The sequence below is a fragment of the Triticum dicoccoides genome, chromosome 2B (assembly GCF_002162155.2).
Source record: "Triticum dicoccoides isolate Atlit2015 ecotype Zavitan chromosome 2B, WEW_v2.0, whole genome shotgun sequence".
NCBI classification, from domain to species: domain Eukaryota; kingdom Viridiplantae; phylum Streptophyta; class Magnoliopsida; order Poales; family Poaceae; genus Triticum; species Triticum dicoccoides.
In genome coordinates, this window is record NC_041383.1 from 46,562,147 (window position 1) to 46,573,981 (window position 11,835).

The 11,835-nt window shown below is 52.7% G+C and overlaps 1 protein-coding gene across 2 annotated transcripts; it reads right to left on the reverse strand.

Annotated features, from left to right (window-relative positions):
* Positions 1-8,993: 8,993 nt before the first annotated feature.
* Positions 8,994-11,332, reverse strand: LOC119367050 (uncharacterized protein At4g15970-like). 2 transcript variants are annotated; one of them, XM_037632682.1, is made up of 3 exons: positions 11,053-11,332; positions 10,211-10,945; positions 8,994-9,142 (listed from the first exon to the last, which is right to left on the reverse strand). In XM_037632682.1, the coding sequence occupies exons 1-3, from the start codon at positions 11,227-11,229 to the stop codon at positions 9,005-9,007; spliced, it is 1,050 nt and encodes a 349-aa protein (XP_037488579.1). In that variant the 5' UTR covers positions 11,230-11,332; the 3' UTR covers positions 8,994-9,004. The 2 variants fall into 2 exon arrangements, with proteins under 2 accessions (XP_037488579.1, XP_037488578.1); XM_037632681.1 differs by lacking the exon at positions 8,994-9,142 and having other exon boundaries at positions 9,895-10,945.
* Between the last annotated feature and the right edge of the window lie 503 nt (positions 11,333-11,835).

The following is an 11,835-nucleotide window of genomic DNA, read 5'->3' on the forward strand; positions in this document are numbered from 1 at the left end:
CGACCCAGGTCGCATAGGATTTATTTTCCAAGAGCATCGGCTTCATCAAGAATGACTTCGAAGTTAAAGTGTTAAATACTCAAGCTTCCCTTGTATAAAGAGTTGATATGCTTTCATGCATCTTTGACAAGCACGAAAGAACGGATGTGCGGAAGCTCTTCAAAGGGCAAGGTCTCTTGAGAACCTGAAAATGGAATCGGTGACGATAAAAGAGAGGTGAAGCCGGAGACAACGAGTCTCTCTTGGACGGGGACAAGGGGGAGGCTTGACAGGACCGTCACACCCGAAGGAGAGAGGCAAGCCCGAGGTTAACGGCCGGAAGAGGAAGACCAGATCAAAAGTAGGGCGGACATTGGATCTTAATCCAACGGTATAGAAAGTCAACTGAAGCCGATTTTTTTCTTCAGCCAACTAGTTCTCGCACAGATTATTTCGAGAGTATTGGCAAGCGACCAAAGAGAGAATGTCAGTAAGTGAGCGTGGTGCTGTTGGTGCCGAGCAGCTCCTCCTGGGCCTTGAACCGCTTTCACTCATCGAGCACGCCGGTGAGATACTCGAGCTTGTACTGCAGCCCGATGATGCAGTTGGCGTGGAACGTGCACAGCTTCCGGAAGTCCAAACTTCCAGCCGCCCTACGAAATCCCTTTTTTATCCACTGCTCGCCATTGCAGCCGCTGCCGCCTCGACTGCTCTCCCCGACGTTCCTCTGCGCCCTGACAACTTGATCTTCAGGTGCTTCTCGAGCTCGCTCGCCACGGTAGTGGCCACGGCTCGCCACTGGTCTCCCCCACCGTACAGTGCACTGACAGCTCGTCCTTCAGGCGCAGCTTGTCTGCTCATTGCGTCGTCGCTTCCCCACCGGCACTCTCTCCATGGCAACCGTACAACTCCCCCGCCGTCTACATCCTTCAGGCCGCATCTTGCACATGGAGCCGATCTGATAGGAGAGATGGAAGGAACAAGATTAGTGATTTGTTACTGGATTTGAAGAATTAATTAGTTTGCCTACTTTGAGTGGTTTATGTCAACTGTCCTCCGCTAGAGAGTGTCTCATGATGAGGATGTGCGACCCAGGTCGCATAAGATTTATTTTCCAAGAGCATCGGCTTCATCAAGAATGACTTCGAAGTTAAAGTGTTAAATACTCAAGCTTCCCTTGTATAAAGAGTTGATATGCTTTCATGCATCTTTGACAAGCACGAAAGAACGGATGTGCGGAAGCTCTTCGAAGGGCAAGGTCTCTTGAGAACCTGAAAATGGAATCGGTGACGATAAAAGAGAGGTGAAGCCGGAGACAACGAGTCTATGTCAGACGGGGACAAGGGGGAGGCTTGACAGGACCGTCACACCCGAAGGAGAGAGGCAAGCCTGAGGTTAACGGCCGGAAGAGGAAGACCAGATCAAAAGTAGGGCGGCCATTGGATCTTAATCCAACGGTATAGAAAGTCAACTGAAGCCGATTTTTTTCTTCAGCCAACTAGTTCTCGCACAGATTATTTCGAGAGTATTGGCAAGCGACCAAAGAGAGAATGTCAGTAAGTGAGCGTGGTGCTGTTGGTGCCGAGCAGCTCCTCCTGGGCCTTGAACCGCCTCCACTCATCGAGCACGCCGGTGAGATACTCGAGCTTGTACTGCAGCCTGATGATGCAGTTGGCGTGGAACGTGCACAACTTCCGGAAGTCCAAACTTCCAGCCGCCCAACGAAATCCCTTTTCTTTATCCACTGCTCGCCATTGCAGCCGCTGCCGCCTCGACTGCTCTCCCCGACGTTCCTCTGCACCCCGGCAACTTGATCTTCAGGTGCTTCTCGAGATCGCTCGCCACGGCAGCGGCCACGGCTCGCCACTGGTCTCCCCCACCGTACAGTGCACCGGCAGCTCGTCCTTCAGGCGCAGCTTGTCTGCTCATTGCGTTGTCGCTTCCCCATCGGTACTCCGTCCATGGCAACCGTACAACTCCCCCGCCGTCTACATCCTTCAGGCCACATCTTGCACATGGAGCCGATCTGACAGGAGAGATGGAAGGAATAGGATTAGTGATTTGTTACTGGATTTGGAGAATTAATTAGCTTGCCTACTTTGAGTGGTTTATGTCAACTGTCCTCCGCTGGAGAGTGTCTCATGATGAGAATGTGCGACCCAGGTCGCATAGGATTTATTTTCCAAGAGCACCGGCTTCATCAAGAATGACTTCGAAGTTGAAGTGTTAAATACTCAAGCTTCCCTTGTATAAAGAGTTGATATGCTTTCATGCATCTTTGACAAGCACGAAAGAACGGATGTGCGGAAGCTCTTCGAAGGGCAAGGTCTCTTGAGAACCTGAAAATGGAATCGGTGACGATAAAAGAGAGGTGAAGCCGGAGACAACGAGTCTCTCTCAGACGGGGACAAGGGGGAGGCTTGACAGGACCGTCACACCCGAAGGAGAGAGGCAAGCCTGAGGTTAACGGCCGGAAGAGGAAGACCAGATCAAAAGTAGGGCGGCCATTGGATCTTAATCCAACGGTATAGAAAGTCAACTAAAGCCGATTTTTTTCTTCAGCCAACTAGTTCTCGCACAGATTATTTCGAGAGTATTGGCAAGCGACCAAAGAGAGAATGTCAGTAAGTGAGCATGGTGCTGTTGGTGCCGAGCAGCTCCTCCTGGGCCTTGAACCGCCTCCACTCATCGAGCACGCCGGTGAGATACTCGAGCTTGTACTGCAGCCTGATGATGCAGTTGGCGTGGAACGTGCACAACTTGCGGAAGTCCAAACTTCCAGCCGCCCAACGAAATCCCTTTTCTTTATCCACTGCTCGCCATTGCAGCCGCTGCCGCCTCGACTGCTCTCCCCGACGTTCCTCTGCACCCCGGCAACTTGATCTTCAGGTGCTTCTCGAGATCGCTCGCCACGGCAGCGGCCACGGCTCGCCACTGGTCTCCCCCATAGTACAGTGCACCGGCAGCTCGTCCTTCAGGCGCAGCTTGTCTGCTCATTGCGTTGTCGCTTCCCCATCGGTACTCCGTCCATGGCAACCGTACAACTCCCCCGCCGTCTACATCCTTCAGGCCACATCTTGCACAAGGAGCCGATCTGACAGGAGAGATGGAAGGAATAGGATTAGTGATTTGTTACTGGATTTGGAGAATTAATTAGCTTGCCTACTTTGAGTGGTTTATGTCAACTGTCCTCCGCTGGAGAGTGTCTCATGATGAGAATGTGCGACCCAGGTCGCATAGGATTTATTTTCCAAGAGCATCGGCTTCATCAAGAATGACTTCGAAGTTGAAGTGTTAAATACTCAAGCTTCCCTTGTATAAAGAGTTGATATGCTTTCATGCATCTTTGACAAGCACGAAAGAACGGATGTGCGGAAGCTCTTCAAAGGGCAAGGTCTCTTGAGAACCTGAAAATGGAATCGGTGACGATAAAAGAGAGGTGAAGCCGGAGACAACGAGTCTCTCTCAGACGGGGACAAGGGGGAGGCTTGACATGACCGTCACACCCGAAGGAGAGAGGCAAGTCTGAGGTTAACGGCCGGAAGAGGAAGACCAGATCAAAAGTAGGGCGGCCATTGGATCTTAATCCAACGGTATAGAAAGTCAACTGAAGCCGATTTTTTTCTTCAGTCAACTAGTTCTCGCACAGATTATTTCGAGAGTATTGGCAAGCGACCAAAGAGAGAATGTCAGTAAGTGAGCGTGGTGCAGTTGGTGCCGAGCAGCTCCTCCTGGGCCTTGAACCGCTTCCACTCATCGAGCACGCCGGTGAGATAATCGAGCTTGTACTGCAGCCCGATGGTGCAGTTGGCGTGGAACGTGCACAGCTTGCGGAAGTCCAAACTTCCAGCCGCCCTACGAAATCCCTTTTCTTTATCCACTGCTCGCCATTGCAGCCGTTGCCGCCTCGATTGCTCTCCCCGACGTTCCTCTGCGCCCCGGCAACTTGATCTTCAGGTGCTTCTCGATCTCGCTCGCCACGGCCGCGGCCACGGCTCGCCACTGGTCTCCCCCACCGTACAGTGCACCGGCAGCTCGTCCTTCAGGCGCAGCTTGTATGCTCATTGCGTCGTGGCTTCCCCACCGGTACTCCGTCCATGGCAACCGTACAACTCCCCCGTCGTCTACATCCTTCAGGCCGCATCTTGCACATGGAGCCGATCTGACAGGAGAGATGGAAGGAACAGGATAGTGATTTGTTACTGGATTTGGAGAATTAATAAGCTTGCCTACTTTGAGTGGTTTATGTCAACTGTCCTCCGCTGGGGAGTGTCTCATGATGAGGATGTGTGTCCCACGTCGCATAGGATTTATTTTCCAAGAGCATCGGCTTCATCAAGAATGACTTCGAAGTTAAAGTGTTAAATACTCAAGCTTCCCTTGTATAAAGAGTTGATATGCTTTCATGCATCATTGACAAGCATGAAAGAACGGATGTGCGGAAGCTCTTCGAAGGTCAAGGTCTCTTGAGAACCTGAAAATGGAATCGGTGACGATAAAAGAGAGGTGAAGCCGGAGACAACGAGTCTCTCTCAGACGGGGACAAGGGGGAGGCTTGACAGGACCGTCACACCCGAAGGAGAGAGGCAAGCCTGAGGTTAACGGCCGGAAGAGGAAGACCAGATCAAAAGTAGGGAGGCCATTGGATCTTAATCCAACGGTATAGAAAGTCGACTGAAGCCGATTTTTTTCTTCAGCCAACTAGTTCTCGCACAGATTATTTCGAGAGTATTGGCAAGCGACCAAAGAGAGAATGTCAGTAAGTGAGCGTGGTGCTGTTGGTACCGAGCAGCTCCTCCTGGGCCTTTAACCGCTTCCACTCATCAAGCACGCCGGTGAGATACTCGAGCTTGTACTGCAGCCCGATGATGCAGTTGGCGTGGAACGTGCACAGCTTCCGGAAGTCCAAATTTCCAGCCGCCCTACGAAATCCCTTTTTTTATCCACTGCTCGCCATTGCAGCCGCTGCCGCCTCGACTGCTCTCCCCGACGTTCCTCTGCGCCTCGGCAACTTGATCTTCAGGTGCTTCTCGAGCTCGCTCACCACGGTAGTGGCCACGGCTCGCCACTGGTCTCCCCCACCGTACAGTGCACCGACAGCTCGTCCTTCAGGCGCAGCTTGTCTGCTCATTGCGTCGTCGCTTCCCCACCGGTACTCCGTCCATGGCAACCATACAACTCCCCCGCCGTCTACATCCTTCAGGCCGCATCTTGCACATGGAGCCGATCTGACAGGAGAGATGGAAGGAACAAGATTAGTGATTTGTTACTGGATTTGAAGAATTAATTAGTTTGCCTACTTTGAGTGGTTTATGTCAACTTTCCTCCGCTGGAGAGTGTCTCATGATGAGGATGTGCGACCCAGGTCGCATAGGATTTATTTTCCAAGAGCATCGGCTTCATCAAGAATGACTTCGAAGTTAAAGTGTTAAATACTCAAGCTTCCCTTGTATAAAGAGTTGATATGCTTTCATGCATCTTTGACAAGCACGAAAGAACGGGTGTGCGGAAGCTCTTCAAAGGGCAAGGTCTCTTGAGAACCTGAAAATGGAATCGGTGACGATAAAAGAGAGGTGAAACCGGAGACAACGAGTCTCTCTCAGACGGGGACAAGGGGGAGGCTTGACATGACCGTCACACCCGAAGGAGAGAGGCAAGCCTGAGGTTAACGGCCGAAAGAGGAAGACCAGATCAAAAGTAGGGCGGACATTGGATCTTAATCCAACGGTATAGAAAGTCAACTGAAGCCGATTTTTTTCTTCAGCCAACTAGTTCTCGTACAGATTATTTCGAGAGTATTGGCAAGCAACCAAAGAGAGAATGTCAGTAAGTGAGCGTGGTGCTGTTGGTGCCGAGCAGCTCCTCCTGGGCCTTGAACCGCTTCCACTCATCGAGCACGCCGGTGAGATACTCGAGCTTGTACTGCAGCCCGATGATGCAGTTGGCGTGGAACGTGCACAGCTTCCGGAAGCCAAACTTCCAGCCGCCCTACGAAATCCCTTTTCTTTATCCACTGCTCTCCATTGCAGCCGCTGCCGCCTCGACTGCTCTCCCCGACGTTCCTCTGCGCCCCAGCAACTTGATCTTCAGGTGCTTCTCGAGCTCGCTCGCCACGGCAGCGGCCACGGCTCGCCACTGGTCTCCCCCACCGTACAGTGCACCGGCAGCTCGTCCTTCAGGCGCAGCTTGTCTGCTCATTGCGTCGTCGCTTCCCCATCGGTACTCCGTCCATGGCAACCGTACAACTCCCCCGCCGTCTACATCCTTCAGGCCACATCTTGCACATGGAGCCGATCTGACAGGAGAGATGGAAGGAATAAGATTAGTGATTTGTTACTGGATTTGGAGAATTAATTAGCTTCCCTACTTTGAGTGGTTTATGTCAACTGTCCTCCGCTAGAGAGTGTCTCATGATGAGGATGTGCGACCCAGGTCGCATAGGATTTATTTTCCAAGAGCATCGGCTTCATCAAGAATGACTTCGAAGTTAAAGTGTTAAATACTCAAGCTTCCCTTGTATAAAGAGTTGATATGCTTTCATGCATCTTTGACAAGAACGAAAGAACGGATGTGCGGAAGCTCTTCGAAGGGCAAGGTCTCTTGAGAACCTGAAAATGGAATCGGTGACGATAAAAGAGAGGTGAAGCCGGAGACAACGAGTCTCTCTCAGACGGGGACAAGGGGGAGGCTTGACAAGACCGTCACACCCGAAGGAGAGAGGCAAGCCTGAGGTTAACGGCTGGAAGAGGAAGACCAGATCAAAAGTAGGGCGGCCATTGGATCTTAATCCAACGGTATAGAAAGTCAACTGAAGCCGATTTTTTTCTTCAGCCAACTAGTTCTCGCACAGATTATTTCGAGAGTATTGGCAAGCGACCAAAGAGAGAATGTCAGTAAGTGAGCGTGGTGCTGTTGGTGCCGAGCAGCTCCTCCTGGGCCTTAAACCGCTTCCACTCATCGACACGCCGGTGAGATACTCGAGCTTGTACTGCAGCCTGATGATGCAGTTGGCGTGGAACGTGCACAACTTCCGGAAGTCCAACCTTCCAGCCGCCCTACGAAATCCCTTTTCTTTATCCACTGCTCGCCATTGCAGCCGCTGCCGCCTCGACTGCTCTCCCCGATGTTCCTCTGCACCCCGGCAACTTGATCTTCAGGTGCTTCTCGAGATCGCTCGCCACGGCAGCGGCCACGGCTCGCCACTGGTCTCCCCCACCGTACAGTGCACCGGAAGCTCGTCCTTTAGGCGCAACTTGTCTGCTCATTGCGTCATCACTTCCCCATCGGTACTCCGTCCATGGCAACCGTACAACTCCCCCGCCGTCTACATCCTTCAGGCCACATCTTGCACATGGAGCCGATCTGACAGGAGAGATGGAAGGAATAGGATTAGTGATTTGTTACTGGATTTGGAGAATTAATTAGCTTGCCTACTTTTAGTGGTTTATGTCAACTGTCCTCCGCTGGAGAGTGTCTCATGATGAGAATGTGCGACCCAGGTCGCATAGGATTTATTTTCCAAGAGCATCGGCTTCATCAAGAATGACTTCGAAGTTAAAGTGTTAAATACTCAAGCTTCCCTTGTATAAAGAGTTGATATGCTTTCATGCATCTTTGACAAGCACGAAAGTACGGATGCGCGGAAGCTCTTCGAAGGGCAAGGTCTCTTGAGAACCTGAAAATGGAATCGGTGACGATAAAAGAGAGGTGAAGCCGGAGACAACGAGTCTCTCTCAGACGGGGACAAGGGGGAGGCTTGACAGGACCGTCACACCCGAAGGAGAGAGGCAAGCCCGAGGTTAACGGCCGGAAGAGGAAGACCAGATCAAAAGTAGGGCGGCCATTGGATCTTAATCCAACGGTATATAAAGTCAACTGAAGCCGATTTTTTTCTTCAGCCAACTAGTTCTCGCACAGATTATTTTGAGAGTATTGGCAAGCGACCAAAGAGAGAATGTCAGTAAGTGAGCGTGGTGCTGTTGGTGCCGAGCAGCTCCTCCTGGGCCTTGAACCGCTTCCACTCATCGAGCACGCCGGTGAGATACTCGAGCTTGTACTGCAGCCCGATGATGCAGTTGGCGTGGAACGTGCACAGCTTCCGGAAGTACAAACTTCCAGCCGCCCTATGAAATCCCTTTTCTTTATCCACTGCTTGCCATTGCAGCCGCTGCCGCCTCGACTGCTCTCCCCGACGTTCCTCTGCGCCCCGGCAACTTGATCTTCAGGTGCTTCTCGAGATCGCTCGCCACGGCAGTGGCCACGGCTCGCCACTGGTCTCCCCCACCGTACAGTGCACCGGCAGCTCGTCCTTCAGGCGCAGCTTGTCTGCTCATTGCGTCGTCGCTTCCCCACCGGTACTCCATCCATGGAAACCGTACAACTCCCCCGCCGTCTACATCCTTCAGGCCGCATCTTGCACATGGAGCCGATCTGACAGGAGAGATGGAAGGAACAGGATTAGTGATTTGTTACTGGATTTGGAGAATTAATTAGCTTGCCTACTTTGAGTGGTTTATGTCAACTGTCCTCCGCTGGAGAGTGTCTCATGATGAGGATGTGTGACCAAGGTCGCATAGGATTTATTTTCCAAGAGCATCGGCTTCATCAAGAATGACTTCGAAGTTAAAGTGTTAAATACTCAAGCTTCCCTTGTATAAAGAGTTGATATGCTTTCATGCATCTTTGACAAGCACGAAAGAACGGATGTGCGGAAGCTCTTCGAAGGGCAAGGTCTCTTGAGAACCTGAAAATGGAATCGGTGATGATAAAAGAGAGGTGAAGCCGGAGACAACGAGTCTCTCTCAGACGGGGACAAGGGGGAGGCTTGACAGGACCGTCACACCCGAAGGAGAGAGGCAAGCCTGAGGTTAACGGCCGGAAGAGGAAGACCAGATCAAAAGTAGGGCGGCCATTGGATCTTAATCCAACGGTATAGAAAGTCAAGTGAAGCCGATTTTTTTCTTCAGCCAACTAGTTCTCGCACAGATTATTTCGAGAGTATTGGCAAGCGACCAAAGAGAGAATGTCAGTAAGTGAGCGTGGTGCTGTTGGTGCCGAGCAGCTCCTCCTGGGCCTTGAACCGCTTCCACTCATCGAGCACGCCGGTGAGATACTCGAGCTTGTACTGCAGCCCGATGATGCAGTTGGCGTGGAACGTGCACAGCTTGCGGAAGTCCAAACTTCCAGCCGCCCTACGAAATCCCTTTTTTTTATCCGCTGCTCGCCATTGCAGCCGCTGCCGCCTCGACTGCTCTCCCCGACGTTCCTCTGCGCCCCGACAACTTGATCTTCAGGTGCTTCTCGAGCTCGCTCGCCACGGCAGCGGCCACGGCTCGCCACTGGTCTCCCCCACCGTACAGTGCACCGGCAGCTCGTCCTTCAGGCGCAGTTTGTCTGCTCATTCCGTCGTCGCTTCCCCACCGGTACTCCGTCCATGGCAACCGTACAACTCCCCCGCCGTCTACATTCTTCAGGCCGCATCTTGCACATGGAGCCGATCTGACAGGAGAGATGGAAGGAACAAGATTAGTGATTTGTTACTGGATTTGAAGAATTAATAAGTTTGCCTACTTTGAGTGGTTTATGTCAACTTTCCTCCGCTGGAGAGTGTCTCATGATGAGGATGTGCGACCCAGGTCGCATAGGATTTATTTTTCAAGAGTATCGGCTTCATCAAGAATGACTTCGAAGTTAAAGTGTTAAATACTCAAGCTTCCCTTGTATAAAGAGTTGATATGCTTTCATGCATCTTTGACAAGCACGAAAGAACGGATGTGTGGAAGCTCTTCGAAGGGCAAGGTCTCTTGAGAACCTGAAAATGGAATCGGTGACGATAAAAAAGAGGTGAAACCGGAGACAACGAGTCTCTCTCAGACGGGGACAAGGGGGAGGCTTGACAGGACCGTCACACCCGAAGGAGAGAGGCAAGCCTGAGGTTAACGGCCGGGAGAGGAAGACCAGATCAGAAGTAGGGCGGCCATTGGATCTTAATCCAACGGTATAGAAAGTCAACTGAAGCCGATTTTTTTCTTCAGCCAACTAGTTCTCGCTCAGATTATTTCGAGAGTATTGGCAAGCGACCAAAGAGAGAATGTCAGTAGGTGAGCGTGGTGCTGTTGGTGCCGAGTAGTTCCTCCTGGGCCTTGAACCGCTTCCACTCATCGAGCACGCCGGTGAGATACTCGAGCTTGTACTGCAGCCCGATGATGCAGTTGGCATGGAACGTGCACACCTTCCGGAAGTCCATGCGGGGCTCGCACCGCCCGCTGAGGTACTCGGTGTCGATGAACTGCACCGTCACGCCGTGCCGCGCCGCCAGCTCGTGCTTCACCTGGTCGAACACGAACTGGTCGTGCTCCCCCGGGTACCGGGTCCGCGCCGCGTACCAGTCCGCGAAGAAGGCCAGCGTCCGCGCCCGCGGCTTGGCGTGGAGGAACCCGCCGTTGGCCGTCTTGTTGAGGTCGTAGGGGTTGTCGCCGTAGAACCAGTCGCAGTTGAGTGCGATGTCGGCGCCCACCGGGATGCGCAGCAGCGGGTTCCGGAACCACACAATGTCCACGTCGGTGAACACGAAGCCGAACCCCAGCGCCAGCACCCGCGCCTGGAACTTGTTCCGCACCCACATCATGTCCAGGTAGCCCGGGGTGTTGTACGGCTTCTCCGCCGCGAAGTCCGCCGCCGCCGCCGGGGCCGCCAGGCGGTAGCAGAGCGGGTGCACGCGCTGGCACCCCTCGAACGCCTTGCCGTCCACCGCCACGATCACCAGGTGCTTCAGCAGCGGCTCCGTCCTCACGCCGATGCGGAAGCTCTCTAGGAAGATGTCGAGCAGCGACCCCGGCGCCGTCCACGCCTCGTTCGTGAAGGTCATTATGATGGTGTTGTCGTCCATGGCCGCGCTCCGCAGCAGCTCCGCCAGCTTCTCGTCGTCGTCCTCTTCTTCCCGTTCCCGTGCAGCATTGTTCACCCCCTGCAGCTAGCTAGCGCAGGTTCAGAGCTCTGACGGTGCATGCAGATTAATTTTGGGGGAACCAAATCAACAATGAGAAAGAAGAAGCAAAAGGAACATAAACTTACCGTATCGAGCTTCTTGAGAGCAGCTTGGTCCGAGGACGCCAGGTTGTGATCTGCCGGCGGCGTGCCACCGCACGGGCATGGGCACGGAGAAGGAGAAGGCGGCAGCAATAGCACCACAAAGGCCGCCGTGATCGCCGCTCCCACAAAGAAGCCGAGGATATGTCTCAGCGCGTACATGACGAACTGGGGGATCCTCGATCCACAGCGAGTGGAGAGCACACACTGTGCCGCCGGCCGGCGAACTGGACTTGTGTTATATATAAACGACGGTGAACTGGACCTTGGATGCGCGCATCATACTACATACAGAAGCCATTTCACATGATCTTCTTCTCTTCTGCCGGCCGGGAGAGAAGAAAGAAAAAGAAAATCAAGACGCACGCTGTGGCATATCAACATTACATTACTACCGTTGATAAGGTTTGACCTTGTGCCATTAACTAGCCAACCATCCTGTATGCATGGGTGTAGTCTCTTCCCCTGTGATGCATGCAACTGATCGATTAAACAACAATATTTATCATTACCTGGATCTGGCTTACCTGCTCCCTTCACATGCTCCCATCCTGATTTTAACGGGGTGGGCTCGGGTCTTATTTTGTTCCAATCAAATTAAGCCACGTACGCGGGAGCACGGATGGGCACACACGTGAGGCTCAGGCAAGTCTCGTCCTCATTAACTCACCATCGGTTGCTGATCGAGATTCAAGACTGCTGCAAGATGCGTGATCCCTGGCACGTTATGTGGTGGCGTATGGTCAACCAAATCATGCTATGGCAGAG